The following is a 23,041-nucleotide window of genomic DNA, read 5'->3' on the forward strand; positions in this document are numbered from 1 at the left end:
GGAACTCTCAGCTCTGTAGTCCTGCAGTTTGAGATGTGGAGGTCACAGAGCTATCCATCTTTGGCATATGATGACTTTTTTGTTGTTGTATTTGTTTTTTTCCTGTTGCTACCAATTTGTGTACCACCATCTAAGTAGCAAAATAGTGACATCTTTGACTTCTAAAAAGCTAGTAAAAATTACTTGATCCCTGAAAAATACTTAGAACTGATTTTCCTTTCCTTTTTTATTCATCCATACCATGACCATGACCTTCATTCTGTAAAGTGAATCACAATCATGGGTGGGTCTTCTGCCTTAAATGATGCAAGAACGTGGACATTCATTTACGGAAGTACTCAAACAACTATTTTTAAAACTTTTTTTTTAACTGTGGTAAAACACACATAATGTAATTCACCATCTTAACAATTTTTAAATGTACAGTTCATGTCATGAAGTAGATTATATTGCTGTGCTACTATCTCCACCATCCATCCACAGAACTGTTTTCATCTTAGAAAACTGAAACTCTATACCCAGTAACACTAACTTCCCATTCCCTGCTACTTTCTGTCTCTGAGTTTGATGACTCTGAGGTACCTCATATAAATGAGCTCAAACAATATTCGTCCTTTCGTGACTGGCTTATTTCACTTAGCATAACGTCCTCAAGGTTAAGCCGTGTTGTAGCATGTATCAGAATTCCCTCCCTTTTTAAGGCTGAATAATACTGCGTTGTACTGTTTGAAAGAGAAACTGAGGCATATTTAAAATTTTAATTTTTGTATTAAAAAAAATTTTAATTTGTATTTATTTTGTATTAAAATTTTTAATACAAAAATTAAAATTTTAATTAAAAAAATTTAAGAAGTGTTTATTGGAGCAAACATCTATTGGAACTGAGCATCAACAAAACACAAGTGGCTAGCAGCACTCCCAGGACAGAAGCTAAGGAAAAGACTTGTGGAGCAGAGAGAGAAGGCAGGCAAGGAGATTATCTGATTGGCTACAGCTTAAGTGGTTCCATTATTTGGGAAAACCTAATTGGCTATCTATGATCTGTCTTTCGGTTTTGATTTCTTCATCTTGAGGCATTTCCAGGCCTAGGTTTTGGTGTGCTTACATAGGCTCCCAAACATTAGAGTCACCTCTGTCTAATGGCCTCCCTGTTTAATTAATTTAAGGGTGTGGGTATATATACCACATTTTCTTTATTCATTCATCTATCAATGGATTCATGGTTGCTTCCACCTTTTCGCTATTGTGAGTAATGCCTCTATGAACACGGGTGTGCAAATATCCTTCTGAGTCCCTGCTTTCAATTATTTAGGGGTATATCCCCAGCAGGGGGTTGCTGGATCATATGACAATTCTATTTTTAACTTCTTGAGGACCGTTTTAAGAACATCTGACAGTGACTGTAGTTTGCTGTCTTAAAGAATGCCAGGACCTCCCACTATTACAAAATCTCCATTTTGGTTAAAGAATTTTTGACACGGGACAATTAAAACCTCCAACAGGATTTCATCGGAAACCCCTCTGACTCTCCATCTTTTTTTGAGAGTATCTAAAACATTGGTTTGCAATCTTAGCTGCACATTGAATCTCCTGAAGAGTTTTTCTTAATATCTGGACCCCATCTTCCACAGGTTCTGCCTGGGCATCTCAAATTTTAAAACTTCCCTATCTTAGTCCACAGTCACTTTGGTAGAGAGGGGCTTGGGGGACTTTTGTCACTTGTCAGGAGTCCCCTTAACTACCCACAAACCAAGCCCCCCTGAACCATCCATGGTTTCGAAGTGCTGTGGAAATTCTAGGTTTGGTTTAAATTGCTGCATGCAAATGACAAAGTAGGAAGTTATTTGTATTAGTCAGACTTATATATACAGCATAACTTCTTCTTTGTGAACCACCTAGGATGATATCAGGGAAGGGAAGGAGCAAAACTATGAAACACAGGGGGAGGGTATAGCTCAGTGGCAGAGTGCCTGCTTAGCAGCTTAGCATGCGTGAGGTCCTGGGTTCAATCCCCAGTACCTCCATAAACAAACAAACCTAATTACCTACTTCTCCCCCCAATATTTTCAAATTAAAAAAATATGAAACATATTTGGGGACTAAGTCAGGGCCTAGAAAAAATGATAGTACTTAAGCCGAAGCCACCTGTTACTGAAGAGAAGAAAGTATGCAGGGGAGGCATGCGGGGAGGCGTGGACACTGCCTCTGGCTGGCCTGGCTCTGCCCTGCCACCTCCACATGGCCAGGATTCCATAAGGTCGTTCTAGATTTTCCTGTGCAGAACTCGCAGTCACCTGCAGAAGCCCCGAGAGGACCCGCCTCTCACCCTGGAGGGTCTGAGCTCTAAGACAATAACTGGGGTTTCCAGGCATCACAAGTCCCAACAGAGTGCGTTCACACTGTGAGCAAGCTGCTCCGGATGGTACTATTTACTGTCTGGATATCAGCAGGGGTGGGGGACGGGATGAAGACTAGGGTGACGGAGAGGAACTTGATTCATTTCTTGAAGAGTTATCTCCTAATGAGTTATTGTAATAACCTGGCCTTTCTATCCACTTGTTTAAGAGCTTGATTCAGCAAAAAATATGCCTAAGACTTTTTTTATTGGATACATTAAGGTAGAAAAACTGGAAAAACTGTGACTTAAAAACTGTAAGCAACTTCTGATTCTAGGAAGAGATGTGAATTCACATTTCAGGCAGACCACTGCTTTGCTTAGGATAATTCCCTGGGTAGATCTTAAACGTTACTATAAAGCAAATCCCTACCACAGTTCTTTCACAACTTAAATAACCTGAATTCAACTGTTCTGTTTGGTGAAATAAACTGTTAAGTGTATATGTTAGATAGGACTATGGTTTCATCTTTGCCAGTTTGGGGGGGAAATGTGTCTTCCCTTGAGTGAAGTTACACTTGCTCTTGTGGTGATGTAAGTGCTCTTTCCTGAGGCCGCGGGAAGAATGTGCAGCTGACCTTCTCCTTTTAAAGGGAAGACAGAGGAACTGGATGGATATCTGTGCAGCTCATGAAGAACTGGACTACTGATGCTCCAAACATGCCAAGACTGAAGAATCCAGGATATACTGCTTTGGATTCTAATCTCCTAATAAAATTAATTGTCTTCTTAGGAGTCAATGAGGAGGCCACAGTGCTCTGGGGGAGAAGGGAGAGTTTCCTCTAAAGGCAATGCATATTCTCCTGCTGAGTCATCTTGAAAGGGGCAGATCTTATAACAGGCAGACATGACACTACCAGAAGGAAGGAGAAAGCCCTGGTCTGCTTGGGAACATGTGGCAGTTGGATGTGGACTCCAAGGTGATGATGTGTACAGGGCGGTACTGGAGGTTGGGGCAAATGGAGAACCGAGATCTGCCACAAGGAGGCAGGCTAGAGGGAGACAGGAGGCCAACTGTAACAGACCCAGAAAGCCGGTCTGAGCCATATTTGGCAGCCACTTCAAGGTACCCATTTCATGGGGTTCTCTACTCTTGTCCCTGACCTGGAAGTAAAACTTTTTTAAAGTTGCTGTTTGGTTTCTGATGTAATGAAGGCCCTATCCCCTACTTGGAATGCAGGGTGAAGGAGAGGGCAGCAGCCTGAGGAAGCTTGTTGGCGGAAGGGTGGAGGGGTGGAACCCAGCAAAGAGAGGTCTTAGGCAGAGGGGCATCGGTGAGCTGGGCTGCTCCGACAAACTATTCAGATTTCTGGAACATGTAAGCATCAACCTGGGATTCTCAGAAACAGTTCGGGAAGAGGTGGTATATATAGACAATGGAATATTATTCTGCCAGGAGAAAGAAGGAAATCCTCTATTTCCAACAACATGGATGGACCTTGACAGCATTATGCTAAATGAGATAAGTTAGACTGAGAAAGACAAATACTGTATGATCTCACATATGTGTGGAATCTAAAAAAGCTGAACTCATAGAAGCAGAGAGTAGAATGGTGGTTACCAGGGACTGGGGGAATTGAAAAGATGTTAGTCAAAGGGTACAAACTTGCAGTTAGAAGATAAATTAAGTTCTGCTAATGTACAGCATTGTAATTATAGTCAATGATACTGTATTATATCCTTCAAAGTTGCTAAGAGACCAGATCTCAAAAGTACGATAATTCTGTGACACAATGGAGGTGTTAGTTTACAGTACAATGGTAATCACATTGCAATATACAATTGTATCAAATCATGTACACCTTAAACTTACACAATGCTATATGCCAACTGTATGCCCATTTTTTAAGTTAAAATAAACAAACCAGCATGATTTATCAAAAAACAACTCCAGAAATTAACACATTGTAAAATGACTATACTTCAGTAAAATTAAAAAAAAAACCAATAACCACAATCATAATAATGGTATAGAATGCTCTGGAAATGATTCTGTGAGCAACAGAGACAGGATTGATTTAATATTGAGCTCTCCATCACATATGCTAATAAATCTGTACTGCAGATGTTAATTAACTGACAAGGAAAAAACTGAGCATTTAACCATTTCGTGATAAGAATATTCTTCTTTTCATATTTATTGCCTTGAATTAATTATACTGACATGTGAGTTTACTAGAAAAAAATTGCATCTGTGGTTCTTTGCCACATGGGTCATGGGTGTTATGCACAAGTTGTCTCCATAGAGGGCAAAGAACTGATTAAAAACAAGAAAAAGAAATAGTTGGGGAGGTGAACTTGAAGACTTCCTGTCTTCAAGGCATGATGGGGATTCAGAGCTGCTGCAATGTGGGCATTAATATAGACATGCCCTCACATGCTGGGAAGCTGAGATATGGCAGCTACTTCTGAAGATGGAAGTGACTAGGGGTGGCTCCTTTACCATTTGGGATGTCTCTAGTGGCCACCTCCCCATGACACATCCAAGCCCAGTTAAAACACAGGCCCTTCAGTTTGGAGGGTATCACCACTCTTGCTGGTTTTCAATAGGGTATTAACACCCCAAAATGAAGCAAGTCTCATCCCGCACACAGGGCTGTGGGAGGTAGATCAAGGGGGTGTTGAGAGGCACTTGCTATGCCTCTGGTCTCTCTCCACCTCTGCCACAGCTGACCTTCGGTCCCCAGATACCCCCTTCAGCCCCACTTGCTCAGGCAGGCCAGTACCTGCCAGCCCACCACCAACCCCCTAAAATACCGTTTCCATACCAACTGTCCACACTCCAACATTTACCTCAACAACCAGCAGATCATCATTTGAAATGGGCTCAAGCTTTTTATCTGGTGGTGTCTTTTCAAGAAGAGTGCTTAATTCAACCAAGATTCTGCCTCTGTAGGCAACTCCTTCCCCCTGAAAGGCAACAGCACAGGGTTATTCCTACAGGCATGAACGACAGTCCAAAGATCTCTGTCGCTCTAGTTGGGCCAATCCAGCTACAACTTAAAAGTTCCTCGTTCCCCAAATGAATCAGTGGGTAACTCTCTCATCTGGTCTTTGGTATCAGAAAGAAAAAACTGTGTTAATTTGGCTTCTTTTCTCCTCTTCTCGGAATAGGGAGGATGCCATGTTGGCAACCAGGGCAAGTGTCAGAGTAGCCAGGAAATAAAAGAGGAAGATGTTCTGGGTGTGGCCGAATGTGAGGATTCACTGCGGATACTCCTCCCACCATACCCAGCAGTGCTGGCAACAGAATCCTCTGGAGAGGAAGGGGTGGTTTCCACCTCCACAGCCAGTCCTCCACCCGACCCCACCCCCACCCCCAGGGCTCTCTACCTCAGTCCCTTTCTTGCACTTTGGGAGCTAACTAATACACATTACTTGGGCTTCTAATGTGGTAGAAAGACCACTTCCCATGTCGAGGCCTCCGTGTCCACATCTATAAAATGAAGAGGTTGGATCAGGTCAGGGATGGTAATTTCAAGCATGTCACCTCCAGTTATTCGGCAAATTCATAGAACACGGCGTTGAACAGAATTCTGAGGTAGTACATTTGCTTTTCAGAAACAGCCAACGTTGATGACTGGCCCTAAGTGTAGGATTGGAGGAATGGCCATGCTATGCATTTGCAATTGCCAAATTAGGTCACCCTTGCCTGTTCTTGCATTCTAAGACTTGAGGAACGTGAGATTTCCATCCTTTAACACTTGATCAGTCACCTGGTGGGTTTCTGGGAGTGGGGAGGGACGGTTCCCTAAATATGAGACTTAATTATAACCATTAGAAGGCGGCACCACATTAATCAGTGCTCATTAATAACAAACTCTAATAGAAGAACTAACCTTTCCCATGTTTAGCTCATCGTAGGGGTCTGGGAATCCCGTGTACTCTCTCGGGCTTCCGTAAAGGTTCAGATAACAAGGTCCAAAAGTTGGAACAAAGCCCACCTCTGTTTCTCCTGTATTTGCTGAGAGATAACATCATCATTAGATCTTAGGCTTTTAACACTCAATCTGTTGAAATAAGTATTAGTTATTAGTTAGCTGGGTGAGGCCGTTTTCCTCCATTTTGTGCGTTAGTCGTATTAGTGCAAATTCTAGACATTTGTGAGACTTGCCACAGTTCCCTCATCTTATTGCTATAAAACATTAAATAAAAAACACTTGGGGGGGTTAGTTCAGGTAAACTTATGTTATTCTTACATAAAGATGATGCTTTTCAAGTGAAAAAATAATAAGTTGTTCTTCACATTTTTTGCAAGTTTATAATTGGCATTGAAGTAAATATGTCATTGGTAATTAGAGTAAAGATTACATTGTTTTGGAAAGTCATTTAAATGATACATGTCAGATTAAGTTTATCTGTTCCTCAAAAATGTCATTTAGTCTCAAGTAGTTAGTATAAATCTGGCAGATGCTGTTAAAAATACAAGCCATTTAAAATTTTTATATGTAACAATCAACTGCCTGCCTATGGTTATGGCCATGTGATACTCATAAGCAACACAAAGTCTCCATTCATGGCATTCTATCTCTGATGAGCATCCAATATGCTCCATATTTCTGCTACCTGGTCTTAGCAAGACTACTCCCCAGTGAGGGGCACTGCAGGCAGTGTAAGGAAATAGCAGAGTCAAAGGGAAGTTGCAGGTGAAGATGGGGAAATGTAAGAGCTGCCTCCAGTCATCTGAATGGTTCCCATATGGAGGAGGGATGGACTTGCTTCCAAAAGCAAGGGAAGGACCACGGTTGGGAGCTACCAGGTGGCCAACTTTGGTTTATTCAATGTAAGGAAGAGCTTTCTATGAATTAGGGATGTCAAACAACAGGACAGATTGCCTTGGGGACAGAGGAAATGTTAATGTCATGATTTCAGCCTGTCTTTCAGGATATTGTTAAGATCATTCCTCTACGGATGACAGGTTGACCAGATGACCTCTATGGCCTTTTTCTCCTAAAACTAAGGCAGAAAGGTAAATGTGGAGTAGCAGGTGAGCAGAATGCCCATTAGTAAACAGTTGAGCAAACTGTATATGCATGTAGTTTGCAATCTTTTTCACCTCTCTGAGGTTCCTTTGCATTTTGGACTTCTATAAGTCATGACTTTATATTTTAATTTTTGAACCTTAAATAGTTGCTTATCTCTGTGAATACATTATAAATTCCTTTGGTGGATGAGGCAGGATTCAGGTATGTTTTATTCTGACTCTAAATACCTACTCCTGGTTCAATCATGGAATAGCACCACATACATATTCTCTGATTGATTGAACAAATGGTTGAAGGAATGCAGTGTTATCAGATCTGCCAAGTCCATTACAAACCTAAAGACTACTTCATATTCATATAAAGTCTGATTATAAGATAATGAGATTGAATTTTAGAAACAAATGAGAAAAAGGCATTGTGCCAATAACATAAAGGCAGATGAGAAAACCTTATTTTTGCAGTTTGCAAACTTTCTGACATGCAACATCTCTTTTCCCTCTGACTACAACCTTGGGTGATTAGCAAGGCAGGGATTATCATGCTCAATTTGAAAGAAGACAAATTTCTCCAAACTACAGAGTCTTCATCTATTAGGGGAACAATAACATCTACCCTAAGAAGGTTGGGATGGTCAAGTGTGAGAGTATTGAGCAAACTTGCAAAGAATGGTGAGTGCTGTGCAAACCCAAGGGCAGGTTATGATCCTGCATAACCTCTTGCATAGTTGGAAGATGAAGACCTTCAAGGTACAAAGTGGAAAACATAACAACAACAAAAAATGTTACACAAGTATTTACAATGATGTTATACAAGTAATTACAAACAGGACGGTATGCATCTAGGTGAAAACATGAGGCATGTAGCAAAGCCTGGTTAGCACATTTGTGTAAACTTAGCTTTGCAGGACAACGGTACAACACTTGATACAAAAATTATTACTCTAGCAAAACTATTTTTAAGACAGCAAAATGTGAAAAAAAAAGGTGATAGAGGCATCAACTGATAAATTCTTAATTGGGTAATAGTAAACAGAAAGATCGAGAAGATAGCAAAATTACAAAGCATAAACCTGTATATGATGCAGCCCCAGATCCCGAAGATGAGAAATCTATGTAGTAAAAATACGGTTGGTTAAAAAAGAGAAATACGGTCATGATAAAAGAGACATGAAAAAGTTAATCAAATCCAGTGCTGGGTAAGTGGTTTAGCAACACCAGAAAAAATCCCAAATTCAGACTCAAATCACACGACACTTTTGTAATTTACACGAGTGTCACTGGTTAAATGCAAACTAGCTCAAGGCTTTGTAACAACTGGCAGCACCACCACATGTGAAATAACCCAGTCTCATCAGCCCCAGGGTAGTGAAGCGTCTGAGAACTAGCTTCCCACCGTCAGAGGAGGCCGGGGGAAGTTACCAACATTTCATGATTTTCATAAAATATTTATTTGTCCTATGTCTGACTTAAATGGGATTAAGATCAGAGAATCCAAGTTAATTTAGTCTAAGGTTGTGTAAGCAAAGGCCTATTTAATAGTACATTATTTGTCTTTTGGGGGCTTGGGGGGATAGCTGCTCACTGCTATTTTGAGACCCTGTTAGACTGTCTGTAGGACCTGCAATGAGAGAAGGCCTCAGAGACAAGGGCTGAAACTGCTGGTAACAATTTGTTTTTAGTTCTTCTGGACATAACTACCGTATCACTGGAAAAAAAAAAGCTCATTCTATTATCTCTTATATAGTTATCTTTAGGTAATTATTTAATGATTTCCTGTTAATGATAAGTCAATTTAAGTACTTTTTACCCTACCTCCCATATAGTTATAGCATGATTTTAAATTACTCTTTTGGTTATCTTTAACCAATAAATTTAATCTAGTCTTTATCTAACCAATGATTTAACCTAGCCTTTATATCTGGATCCCCTACTTGATAAGAAGAGGTTAACAGCGCGTCTACCCTTCCCCGCCTCTCTTCTTCCTGTTTTCACTCCTAAGCTCTGTCTTCTATGGTTGTACATTGTAAGAGGCGATGATATTTACCTTCTATTTAGAGCTTTGACTACAGGTTTAATGACACATTTTAAAAAACAATTAATAGTGCTTATATTATAACCACTATATAATATTGTATTCTGCAGAGAAAAGGAGAGTTGTAATTACATTTCCTTTGTACAGGTCCGGCAGCATGGTCCCCTATGCCACTTGGCAGACAATGTCTAGATGGAATCTCTTACCTTCTACCATTTGCTTAAAACAATGGAATACTTGACTTTAAATTTGGCCTATACCTTCCTGTTTCAGCTCTTTATTTTTCCTGGAATTTCTAATTGCCTTTTTTTTTCATGCTTCTTGAGCGAGGAAATCTTTATCTTCTTCACCAAACCTCTATTAGTTCCAGGTTCTATCTATTGCTTGGTATACAATATTTAAAAAAAAAAGACCTATAAAGTCCTCTCTTAAACAAGATCAGGATGAGAGGAACCTTAGGTTCTCCCAAACAAAATTTTGTCTCAAATTCTCTCACTTTACTCAATGTGTTTAATCTATTGGTAATTATGAGAATTTTTTTGGTAACAAAAAATAAACTGATGATATTAATGTGTTGACATTAATTTTTTTCTCTTACCATCTTAATTTTATCTCCTTAACTCCCTATTACAATTTCTGACATATACATAGAAACATAATACCAGACATAGCCAATTAGTTTACCAAAAACAACAAAAAGAAGCTTATCAATGCCTGTTGGCATAAAAATGCATGAAAACAAAATACACATTATTTGGTGTGGAGATTACATGGTTCATTGCCATCTGACCTTCTTGTTCCTGCCAAGGAAGTCAGTAGAGAAGGGAATATCATTTTATATTTGGGTGAACTGGTGTCAATTTCACCCTAAAGAACAAGGTGCATTCTGTACCGACACTCAAAAATTTGTAAAACAGCTACTGGGAGAGAGTTTTCAGATGGGAGCAAGAAAGCTAAATTTTTTAAACTTAAAGTTACTTTGATTATTAATAACTAATTCATTGTTTGGCTGGTCGTTATCAAAACATTACTACATGGTTCACTAGGCTTATTATTTGGCTTTTAAGAAACTAAGTTCATTGTCAGGTGGCTACCCCAGTTCATTCTTTTTCCAAAAGTTCTCCATCCTGTCTTGTTCCAGCTCTGCTGTGTGACTCACCTTCCACTTCCCCACCAGAGGCAGCAATTTTAGAGAGGTGTAGATATGTTGTTCCAACAACATCATTTTTGGTAAGACGGTCCCTGTGTAAAAGAACAGGTTAAGGCCTCCACTGATAAAGATAGATCTTCATTTCAACAATAATAAGACAGAGTTGGAAAAGACCTTAGACCTCAAAAATCACCCTGTCCAGTGGGCCTCAAGTTTTATCATTCTCTAATAATCACTTGAGAACCACCACTACCCCCCATCTTCTATTCAAGCTTTTGATTCAGTAAAAGCAGGAGTGAAGAACAGAGAGTCTGCGTTTATAACAAGTATACATCCCAACTGATTCTGATGCAGATGGTCCTCCAACCACCCTTCGATAAACATTGATCTAATCAGACAACTCATTTCAGTTATGGAAACTGAGATTTTTACAGAAGTCAAGGGATCTGCCTAAGGCCACATTCAACACTGTTGCCATAAAATGAATGGATCAATTACAGGCACATTGCTTGGTGAGTGTAATAAAGTCACATTACATAGAAGGAGTGCACATATCTTATTTTAGCATGGTCACACTAATGACTATGATGACGCCAACAACTACACTGGGCTATATCTAAGGCTCCTTCATAAAGAAAAAACTTCCCTTTCAATTCAAGTATTAATTGGGCAGGTACTAGGAGAGAAAGACTATTTTTTATGACTGCATTTGCTTACCTAGAGCCTGAATCTTATCTATGTGGTAGGGACAAGTTTGCTCACTACAAGTGTATACAACTTTGTGTATCTTTCCATGGGTATCTTAGAGAGTCTGTGAGTCTAACTCAGGAAATGGTCCCTGGCTGAGCACATAGTAGGTGTAAAAAAATAAGGCTTATATTAATAACATGCTCTCTGTTTAATTACTCTTCTTTATTTCATTTAGTGGCACTCACTCTGAAGTTTAGGACCCCATGGGAGGGAGGAAAAAGGTTCATTCAGTATTTTGAGGAAAGATTATACTATAGTATATTATTATATTTAATAGTACTATTATGTACATTATGTATAATATTATACATTATATAGTATAATAATATTAAGTTATAGAAAGTGACTAATTAAACATAGTTTGCATGAGGAAAAATTATTACTTTGGGGTATTAAGCCCATCACATGTATGAGACTTGCATGTTCTCTGTCCATCTGGAAGGGTCTAGAGCACATTTAAAGAATCCTTAGCTTCCCTCAGTTGTGCAAATACCCTACAGGGTATGTAACCTAAGATCTGGATCCAAGGGTTCCCCAGTTAAACAGGGTCTCTCTAAACATCCTGATCTGCTATTGCTTTGGAGAGGGCAGACTAGGTCAGGAAAAAAAAAACCCACATTTGCAGCAACCACAGGCAACTCTGGGATGGCTCAATCAGAGATCATCCTACTGCAGGCCAGAGTGGTCACCTGAGCTATGCAGGGTTCAAGCCCACAGTCCTGAGGATTCCTAAGGCCTCTGGAACACCTTCAGCGTGTCAACTGAGGGGCCCAAGGGCCTTAAAACTAGCTCACACTCATTGGAAGGGGGATTCATTTTGGCCTTGGCCCCCTTCAGGGCCCTCAATGATGTGGTCCATGACTTCATCCTGTGATGTGGTCATTGAACAAAATAAAGCCTACTCCCCTCCTCCCCAAGTGCCTTGTTGCCATAGTCCCAAGAGGGCACTAACATGAAAGTCACTGGGCCAAAGGAAAAACTAGGGCCAGGCAGGATGGGGACCCAACTGAGCCTCTAACTATCTGAGTGACTGTGGCCAAGTCACCTGACCCCTCTGAGCCTCAGGGTCTCCATCTGTAAAATGAACTAATAATAGTCTCTGTTCCTTAGGGTTACTCTAATGACTAACTGCAATAATGTAGATAAGGCCTGAGGCACAGCACCTGGCACTCAGTCGTGCTCAAAACACAGCAGCTAATACAATAATAAATGATGATGATGATGATGATGGTGGTGGTTCCACTGACGACTGTGATGATATTTGCCATTCCCACCCCCAGGAAGCTGAGGGCTGCCACCTGAATGACCCATCCGACTAGAAGAGACCCAAGAATGGCCTCATTATGGCCAATTATTGCTAAAGTCCATCAGAACTTTTCAATGAATTTTCTTCACATTCAATCAGATAGGGAGCTCTGTCCACTTTCCTTTCTAACAACAACAGAGAACAGCTCTCAGAATGTTTTGGTGATTCTTCCCAGGATAGTTTACTCTATTTCTGAAGTCTATTTTGGACAGTCTGACGGTATTTAAAGCCTTGCTTTCTTATCTTGGGGTATATTCAGATCATTTTTCCTTCCTTCCGTTTACTGGCAGCTGAACCAAGATATTTAAAGCTTTTCTGCCACTATTATTATTTTTAAAGAAAACATCCGATTCCAGGAGCAGGTTATCCCTTCCCTTTGGAAGAAAAGCAAATGTCCTGAAAAGTAAGAGTTAGATCCTCTAAAGTAATGTTCCTCAATATCCAAATGTTGAATTTGAAATTTTAAATTTTGAATTAGACACAAATCCTTTTTAACTCACCAGTCATATACTGTTAATTTTATTTTTTCACAGACTGAAGGAAACTGTTAAAAAGAAACGGAAAAAAAAAGTAGTTATTTCTCAACTTATTCAGTAATTATAAGAGTAAGTATTCTTACTTTTTCTAAAAGAAAAGAAAGTCAAACCTTGATTTGAAGATTAACAACTTGATTCCACTCAGGGTTGGCATTTTTCTCAATTATATTCGTGCAAACCTGTAAAATCATCAAAACAAAACAGCAGGTGTTCAAGTTTGTAATTTTTCAAAGTTTATAATATATGCATACTAGTTTATGACCCTAGCAGTTTACTTATAAGCTATATACTTAGCAACCTCGCTAAAAGTTTATTTTTCTTGATAACAATTTGGTAAAATATGACATGGGTTTAATTTTAATCTTTGCTTCTTCTATACACTAAAAGTTAGTTTCCATGGCGGGGTATAGCTCAGTGGTAGAGCGCATGCTCAGCATGCACGAGGTACAGGGTTCAATCCCCAGTACCAACAATTAAACAAACAAACAAATAAACCTGATTACCCCACCCCCCCACAAAAAAAACCAATAAAAGTTAGTTTTCAATCACCAGATTACTAACATTGGATTAGCATCATGATGCAAGAGTTAATATTTAGTGAGTATGCATTACAGACCATCTAATAAGCATCTCTTCACTAACATGTCCCAACCGATGTTTTGATCCTGCACACCAATCCCTCTCCCTGCTCCCCAAAATGCTCCTGTCTTTCCATTCACAAGGCTGTTCAGGCTTGAGCCAGAGTCAGCCACCACACCTCTCTTCCCATTACATGCCGCATCCAATTCATTAATAACACCGACACCTCTATTTTCATCTGATCTTCCCCAGATGCCGGCAGTGGGTTCCCATCTGGATCCCTACTTCCTCTCCTGCCTCCTTACTTTCATGCCACTCCCCGCATAGCCTCTTCTGTCAGCTCCTCGAGTATACGCAGAATCAAGTCGACTCAAACTCTGCCCGATAAAGCCCTCCCTGCCCCGCTCCCCAACCCCATCTCTCCAACCTCATCTCTCAGTTTCCTCCTGGCTTGCTCCACTCCTGCCGCATCAGCATGCTTTCCCCGCAGATGGATCTCTTCCTTGGAGCCTTTACATCAGCTCTTCCCTCTGCCTGGAGGCCCCAGCCCTCCAGATCTTTGCATCATCTAGGACTCTGCTCAAATGTCGCATCCTCAAGGGTGTCCCACCTGAAAACCCAGCTGATATCCCTCCAGCCCCCGGCACCAATCACTTCTTGTCCTCTGCTTTATTATCTGCGAAGTAGTCAACACTAGCTGAAGTTATTCAACTTCTTGTTTGCTTGTTTATTGCTGTCCCTTCTATGTACACTCCACAAGAACAAAGACTGTCTCGCTCACTTTATCCCCAACACGGGGGACAGTATCTGATAACCTAGTAGACGCACAATATTTACTTCTCGAATTAATGAACCCTTTCAACAATCCTATGAGACTATCATTATCCTCACATATATATAGTTCAGGAAATTGAGACTCAGGAGATACGGGATTTGCTGTCACTGCCCACGGAGTGGGGTGAAGCCTGCATTTAAAGCTGGCTTCATTTTGCTCCAGAACTGAAGTCCTTTCCATCATCTCCCATAGACTCTCCCAGGAAATATCCCAGGCCCTACGTGGGGTTTATGACATCTCACTGTCATAAATAAATGGTTCAGAGACATAAAAGATGCTATGTCTTCATGCCTAGAACTGTCTGGTGCATTGTTATTCTATGTAGAATCCCACTCTCCAATCTTTGATCATCTCTGCAGGTAAAAGTGGTGCTTACAGGTGTTCCTACACCAAGAGCCTCTCAGCTTTCTTCAGAGCGCTGGGATGGGGTTCCCCTGCTCAACTCTCCATTTTCAGCAGCTTGATGGGGCATGGGAGGTGAGATAGAAGACAGGAGTGGGCAGCTGGGTACGGTGGGCTATCCGCCCACATTTACCAGGGATCACTGTTGCTCGCTAGGGACCTTAACTAGGATTAAGATAATGTGTGGACCTGGAAATAATCCAAATAATTCAGTGGTAGCTTTCACTATTCTAATGTTTCAAAAAGACTGAATTTTCTCATTTGAGTTCTGCGTACTTTGTACTCCAAAATAACCCTCTGGAGAAGTCTGGCATGTTCAGGCTCAGATAATCTGTGTTCCCGCACAGTGTCCAGCGCATCAGGGGGGTACTCGAACAAAGAATAAGCAAGAAATCACTCCAAGGAAAAGCACATGTGTTTCTAGAAGCATCTGCATTTAGATCACATACAAACCTTTTTTCCAGCAAAGGAAACTTCTACAAAAGGATCCACTAGGTTTTTCTTATCTGCGCTGCCTCCAAATATCTCCTTGACTGTCTGGGAGAAGGCGTCATCCACTGGAAAGCAACATGTCACACAGCAGAAATTAGATCTGATTTTCTTAAAAGAACAGACATCACTCAGCAAGATTAAAAATTTTCTCCTACAGAGAAAAATAGCTGCAACAAGCATTGTTCTCAAAAGTGGCCAGCACTAGGGGCACTGGATCGCAGAAGTCCTTTTTGTCTTGTTTGAGAGAAACAGAAAATATGTTCTTCCCACAAAGTTTTCAAATCAACAGCAGCACCTTGAGAAATAAATCAATAAATTATGTTGGGAATTGATCATTTATTGAGGGGAAAAAAGTAGAATAAACTCCATCCAAAAAGAGTAAGAGGCAATTCAAAAACTCAGGCCGTTTCAATTTGGAAAAGGTTCTTTAGGTCAACATATAGGCCTAGTCTGACCTCTTCTGAGAAATTCAAGGAAATTGGGCATAATCAAAAATTACATGTTTAATTAACTACAAATAGTAAATTTCTGTTTTAGCAAACTTAAGAGTGAACAGAGATCAGCTGAACAGACCCAAGCAGGCAGTACCATGTGAGGTTTAACTTATTTACTTTATTTAAGCTATTTCTGAGGGGAAGTGGTCTGGGAGGCGTTACAGGGTGTTCCCAGGAAAGCAGCAAATCCTAACGAGCTCCTTGGCCTGTACAGTGTGTGCTGCCTCCTGGGGACTGGGAGAGAGGCCCGGTGCCCCAGGACCCAGCAGGGAGCAGACAGGCCAGGCAAGCCAGGTAGGATGCTGGGTTCTCCGCAAGGACAGAGGATTAACTGGACTGGTCTCCATGAATACAGTCGCTCTAAGTCATTCTCTTAGATGCACCCAATCTCTTAATAACCGTATCTTGTAACACAATTGTGACAGAATTTCAGTTACTGGCACTTAGCCACCCTTTGCTCAGCCATTTTTAATAGTCTGATAGCAAAGACATTTATTTGTTTATAAAATTTCACATTTTCATTGGGGATGAAAGGAGTTGGCAGGGCTGACTGCTGACCTCTCTTTGAGAGTCTCTAGAATAAGGGGAAGACGTGGAACACTGACGAGAGACGGGATAGAGCTGAATGGGTTGAAGGCTCCATAAGGTCCATGGGTCAGTGACCAATAGGTTGCCCTGTAAGTCTGTGTAGGTGACTTTCAGTGGATCCAGAATGAATGAAAATGAATCCACAAAGGCCTTTAAGAAGAGAGACCTATGGCAGGGACCACTGGTCACTATTCAGAGTATAATTTTAATACATCTCAACCTGCAGATAACTGATGGCCCTGGGGCAGGAGCAAATCAGTACATACTCTGGGGGATGTCCTCTGCTCGGTAGATCTTCAGCAGGAAGGTCACCCACCGGAGGGCGATGCCAGCAGGGAGTAACAAGTTACTCTCCACGTCATCACTGTCATTATCACGATCTTGCTTCTCAGGCTATTGGGGACACATGATCACACATTATACACATAGAAAAGTGGTCCTTGGAAGAAGCCAAATCGATGCTTGTCAAATAAAACCCATCGGAACTCTTTTCATTAGGATTTCCTGTATTTGGGGCTTAAGAGCGGCACCAATTCAACCTGAAAGCTGCTCTACAAAGGCAACGCTCCTATGTTTCTTTGATCACTACACTACAAGAAAATAATGTGTCCTTCTGTAATCTTATGAGCACTAAATATAGAAAGAGAGAGAGAGTTCCTGAAGCTTTTCCTAATTTCTTTCTGGCTACTGGTTTGCCATCCAGTTTTCTGGAATAACAACTGCACCTTTAGGGAGCAATGACTGATTCTGCAAGTGAGCCACGCTCTGTAGATACGGTGATGTGGGGGAGTCTTAAAAACATACATCTTTACTGAATAAAAAATCCCACTCATAGACACCAGGAAGGAGCCTACATGAGCCAGAATAATAACACTGTAGTGAAGGAAAGGACAGCTGCTGAAACATTGGAGGGCTGGGGTTATCGACCAGAGGCTCCATTTCACAACCCCTGGCCCCCACTTGCTTAACTCTTGGTCCTCGTTTTTAGTGAAAAAATGTAAAGGGTAGAGAACTGGAAGCTCACGGGAGGTTCGTCTCCGGTTCCCAGGACGAACATGCTGACTTTCATGTAGCCTTTAGCACCCGAGCTGTCATCTTCGGGGTCATTGAGAAGAAGCCATTTTCTCATGACAGCATGACCTAAAATAAAGAAGGTGTAAAAGGACAGGGACATGCAACAGAGAAGCTGACAGGTCCATGACTTCATCTGCTATAAGATAAATAAGCATTTCCTCCAAGCATTGCCATGACGTGCAAAATTCCCCAAGTGAGACTCTATATTAATGTCCACTGCTTTGCACTGACTCCCCACCCACATCCTGCCCTGGTGTGACTCAAACAAGACACTCTAAGCTCTATTAACTGGTTTTAAAATTTGAATTTGATAAGATGAAACTATCCTCACAAAACAGAGAAACAGCCTACTTATAAATGTTAGGGTGATTACCATTAGATTAAATAAAAGACATTCATACTAAGATACTATTATAATTCCCACCACATATCTTTTCCTCTTCTTAACCAAGAAAAAAAAATTTTTTTGATTCCTTGATCCCCCCAATTTTTTCGATTCCCAGAGTCTTCAAGTTCATGGAGGACATTACTTACCAGGTTCATCATAAACGAATCCAACATCAATCTGGGAAAAAAAAATTTTTAAGTAGTTCAAACAGATTTTAAAATTAGTTCAATCATCTCTAGAAATCATCATTATTACATTTAAAAATAAAGCTTTTGACTTGACAAATTACTTTGTGACCCAACACTTCCATCTTAACCTCTCTGTACACCCAATGCCTTGCCTGAAGTATGATACACAGAAGGCCCCCAATCCATCATTTTGAATGAATAAGCTTGTCTAAGAGCTGGAAGGGACATGGTGACCAATGTGTCCCGGTTTGTTTAGGACTTTTCCAGGGGCACAGAAAGTATCACATTCTGTGGAACCCCTCTGTCCCAGGCAAGCCTGGACTTTGGTCACCCTACAGGAAGTCACCTATCCAATTATCCTCTTCCTTCTCCTCCAACTAACACTAATGCTAATATTAATATAACCAATTGACTGGGCACTCCAATATGTCAAGCGCTGTGCTGGGTGCTTTCTATATTCTATCTCACCTAGTCTTCATTTTACAGATGAAGACACTGAGGACCAGAGAGGATGACATGTGGCTAGTTCGTGGCAGATAGGGTATGCCTGACCCAGATCATCTTCTAGAACTTCTGATGTCCTACTGGCATTCCAGCCTTCAGCAAGGATCACAGCATCAATGTCTTACAAGGATCATAGCCTCAATGCCTTACTCATAACCTTAAGATGTTACCCAGATGGGCATCCTGAGACCTGGTCAGGAATCAGATTCCTCATTATGAAAGAGCCCATCTTTGATGTAAGTTGAATGGAACACACAGTTGACACCCACCTTAAATTCCCCCATCAGACAGTCTGCCCGCAAAGAATGGGAATTATAAACCTAGAAGAAAGAAGAGCAGTGAAAAGATTACCAGCCGGATCTGGCAGTTCAGTTAGTGACCACTCCCTTCCTACCCTGTGGTTCCCGTACCCGAATGCTGATGATCTCATCCATCAATTCAGAAGGAGTCCGGTGGACATTGTAGAAAAATAACTGTTGAAACAGAAGAGAAAAGTGTTTGAAGGTCAGCAGGGGTAGACTAGCTTTAGTGGGATCTGCTGCTACAATTTTGGGGGCCCTCATAAGAAAATACAAGGCACAAACCCAAATTAGGTTTGACCACATGGACACACTCCAGGACCTTGCCAAAGCCCCTGGAGCTTAAGCACCATGAGATTCACAGTAAACTCTGCATGTTGGAAAAAGGCAAAAGGGTTAAGTAACAACTATAGCGTTTACTTACCTAAATAAAATTGCTCTTTTGGGACCAGATATGTAATAGTTAACTAAAGATCTAAGGTTATTTCACATGCTTGGGGCTTGCATGATCTGGGAACTTAAGGATAATTCTCTACCATTTTTAGCACTATCATTTCTATCCAGTGACTCTAATTTTGTTCTTTCTAAGAACGCACTTTTAAAGCCAAATCTGCCCATTAGATTATATTGGTCCCTCAGTAGAATCAGCATGGACCACATTTTAACTCATGGTGACAGCTAAGTTTAAGAAGGTTGATTCTTGGGAAATGAAAATTGGGTTTATAGAGGTTGTATCATAATACCAAAACTTTATGTACCAATAAATGTTGATCCTAAGTGGGAAAGACTGAGCATTTATTTAAACTGAGACTTTTTCTTCCTACTTTTTACCTAGAAATATTTCAAATTTACAGAAAAAAATTGAAAGAACGGTAAATAAACACCATCTTTCACATGTGTTCACCTGTTACATTGGCTTTTGGCTTTATCTCTCTATTTTTAACAACTATTTGGAAGAAGGTTCTGGATAACATAATGCTTTACTCCTTAAAAATACCTTTGCATGCATCTCCTAAGAGCAAGGACATCTTTCTACAATAATCATAATACTATTATCATACCCTAGAAATTTAACATGTAACATAGTAAAATTTCAAATTTCTACAATTGTTTTGAGAAAAGTTCTTTTTAGCTTTTTTTTTAAATCTAGGATTCACTCAAGGATCTTCCATTCTATTCAGTTGTTGTATCTCTTTAGTTTCTTTTGATCTCGAGTAATATTCCCGGCTTATTTTTGTTGTTTACTTTTGTGCAGACGAGATGCTTTGTAGAGTATCTCACAACCTGGATTTCTGTCAGTGATTCTTCACTGTTAGATTCATGTTGACTGTTGGACAAGAAATGGCACAGGTGATGTTGATTACTTCCATTATATCACATCAGGACACACATGTCTGTCTGTCCCATTATCGGTGATCCCAAGCTTAATCACTGGTTAAGAACATGTATGTAAATTAGGGATTTTTTTAGTAAAATCTTTTTATTGATTTATGAATTGGTCTGTTTAGAGGCCCCGTTATTTGATCCTTTCCTTTTGCCAAGAGATCTAATCGCAAAAGAATTCATTAAAATGGAAAAATTCTGAGGGGGAGATTCACGCTGGGCTCCTCAGAATGTAGCTGAGTAAATATTTGTCCTGCATTATAAATGGATTGAAGGGTCCCATGCCTTAGGCATCAGGTCACCCCCTACCTCATCCTCCCTGCAATCTAGTCTTGTCCTTCAACGTGACTCTCTCCCGGCCTTTCACAAGTCACTTCCAGTGGCCCCATCGGTGTGCACCCACCTCTTATGTTAGCTTTGACCCTACTTATCTGCCTGCTTGCCTGTGGTTCACCTATGGAGAAGTTAGAAGGTGAGAAGATGGGGCGTCTGAAAAGCTGGGGGGCAGCTGGAACAAAGGGAAAGAAACAGGAGCACCATACAGGGGAAACCGGTTCCTTTTGTGAATAGAGGTCAGAAAAAAGAACCAAGGCCAGAGCCAGGGCTGGGATTACAAGCTGTAGGAAACTAAGAGGACCTGGGAGAAGAAACTACGGCAGGAAAGGGCTGGGCTCAGAGAACAGAGCCTGAGCCCAGAGGAATCTCAGAAATGCGTCTCCTCAGCAGAGTAAGGTTGGACTCTGAAAAATTCCCCAAACTTACCATTTCTCCTCATAGCTCTAATTGTGGAGTTTCCTGATAGTGAAGATGACTATCAAGGTACTCAGTATTTTTGAAGAACGTTGCAGAAGAGGGCAACAGAACACGCTATATTCTCAGTATTGGGGGGAACCCCTTTTGGTTCATAACTGCTTTCCTTTAACTTACATGATTTTTATAGCCAAGTAGGTTTTGACACCATTAAAAAGTCAGTGACTTAGTCACACGAGTCATCCCTCAGAGACATCTGCTAATTACAAAGAGCAAAGGCAGGTGTAAGCTCTTGGTGTGCTCCATCGTAAGGGATGCGAGGACCGCTTAGGAAGGGCTCCTTCCAGAAGTTGTTGCAAAACCACCAGAAAGATACCAACAGCTCTGGAAACCAAGGACGAAGCAGGCCGTGTGGCTTCAAGACTCAGTGGTTCTTAGTGAGTCATGTTTACCGCTGGTACCTTGTATTGTGTGTACAATTAAGTGTGCACATTGTTCCCCTCCCACATGGGACAGGGGAAGGCGAGTGGACCCAAGAATTGATGTATAAATTTATATGCATATAAACAGAACAGACTCAGAGCAGGACACACATTTGTCCATTTACCTCATCAAAAAATGGATTATTTCCTCTCTTGATTCTTGTTCGGTGTGTCTGGCCACAGATGTGGACTTTGACCACAGGCCTGATGTTGTTGCCACTTAACTGCCGGCCCTCGATCACTCGGACACGGATCTGCAAGCACAGAAGGGGAGTCGTTATCGATCCTTTCCCAGCATGAGGTGTAAGAGAATCCTCAGGTGTTGCCTTTGCTTATCCACCAGAAAAGACCACTGAAACCAGGCCAGGGCAGCTCTGCAATGCAGTGGGTGCTCTCGGACTGGGAGCGACCATCTGTGCTCACTCTCACGGTGGGAACTGGAGTGGGGATGCAAAAACCAAGAGCAGTAGTGGGGTTGCAATAGTCCAGGGCTGGCTCAGGAAAGGGCAGGGCTGGGCAGGGGCCATTGCTCAGACCCCAGCCTCCCGCCTGGTCTTCCTGAGCCCCAGGAGCTACGAACTCACTCCGTAGCCTATCTCCCAAAGAAGGAGCCAGAGCTGTGAAAAACGCAATACCTAAGCTTCTGTTCTTTGATTAGCGCTCTCCTACCACCAAAGTGGATTTTATTTCTCTGAAGTGCCTCATCTGGACTGACTACATTCACTGCTGCATGCAGAAGAAAGGTGGGAGATCTTCTTGCTGGGTTTATGCCCTGACATCCCTTTGTGCTAGCTGAGCCATCGCCCACAGGCAGAGGCTCTTCCCCACAACACCACATTTGCTAGAAGTTGGATGATTTGGTGGCACCACAGGGATGCGGGGCGCCCAGGCTGTTCCTACCTGGAAGTCCTGTGGCTTGTTGGACAGCATCCGCCGGCTGCTCTTCCCTTTCGTGAGCCTCCGGGCAAGGTGAGCTTCTGACACTGTCCCTCCCCGGCCCTTGGGCACAGGGACCCTGACTGTACCGTCCAACCCATCCTCGTCTCCGCCATCTTCCTCCTCTTCTCCTAAAACACCAAAAAGGGATCCAGTCAGAGATGGCTCTCACCCTGGACGTGTCAGAACACGCTGGTTTCCTGGACACCAGGAGTTTTCGGTGTTCCTGAGGCAGCAGGTGAAGGAGATGCTTATTGGTAATGCTGACTTGGGACAAGCTGTGATTCAGATACAGACTCTTTTTTTTAAATTGAAGTGAAGTTGATTTACAATGTTGTGCTAGTTTCTGGTGTGCAGCACAGTGATTCAGTTATACATATATACATTCCCCTTTATACTCTTTATCATTATAGGTTATTACAAGATAGCTCCCTGTGCTGAACAATAAGACCTTGCTGTTTCTACATCTTATGTAAAGTAGTTAGCATCTGCAA

General features: G+C 41.4%; 1 protein-coding gene across 2 annotated transcripts in view; it reads right to left on the reverse strand.

The window, feature by feature from the left end:
* MYOF (myoferlin) overlaps positions 1-23,041 on the reverse strand; it is a 154,246-nt gene that overhangs the window by 78,762 nt on the left and 52,443 nt on the right. Inside the window, exons 6-19 of one of the 2 annotated variants that reach the window (XM_006211032.4) lie at positions 22,512-22,678; positions 21,737-21,865; positions 19,108-19,170; positions 18,967-19,017; positions 18,152-18,182; positions 17,568-17,683; positions 16,810-16,936; positions 15,423-15,526; positions 13,264-13,332; positions 13,118-13,161; positions 10,571-10,653; positions 8,450-8,488; positions 6,235-6,359; positions 5,189-5,305 (exon numbers count right to left, since the gene is read on the reverse strand). In XM_006211032.4, coding sequence (XP_006211094.2) covers positions 5,189-5,305; positions 6,235-6,359; positions 8,450-8,488; positions 10,571-10,653; positions 13,118-13,161; positions 13,264-13,332; positions 15,423-15,526; positions 16,810-16,936; positions 17,568-17,683; positions 18,152-18,182; positions 18,967-19,017; positions 19,108-19,170; positions 21,737-21,865; positions 22,512-22,678 — 1,265 coding nt within the window. The remainder of the gene's footprint in view (positions 1-5,188; positions 5,306-6,234; positions 6,360-8,449; positions 8,489-10,570; positions 10,654-13,117; positions 13,162-13,263; positions 13,333-15,422; positions 15,527-16,809; positions 16,937-17,567; positions 17,684-18,151; positions 18,183-18,966; positions 19,018-19,107; positions 19,171-21,736; positions 21,866-22,511; positions 22,679-23,041) is intronic. The other variant, XM_006211033.4, reaches the window with a different exon arrangement.

This window comes from Vicugna pacos, chromosome 11, assembly GCF_048564905.1.
Source record: "Vicugna pacos chromosome 11, VicPac4, whole genome shotgun sequence".
Lineage (NCBI taxonomy): Eukaryota > Metazoa > Chordata > Mammalia > Artiodactyla > Camelidae > Vicugna > Vicugna pacos.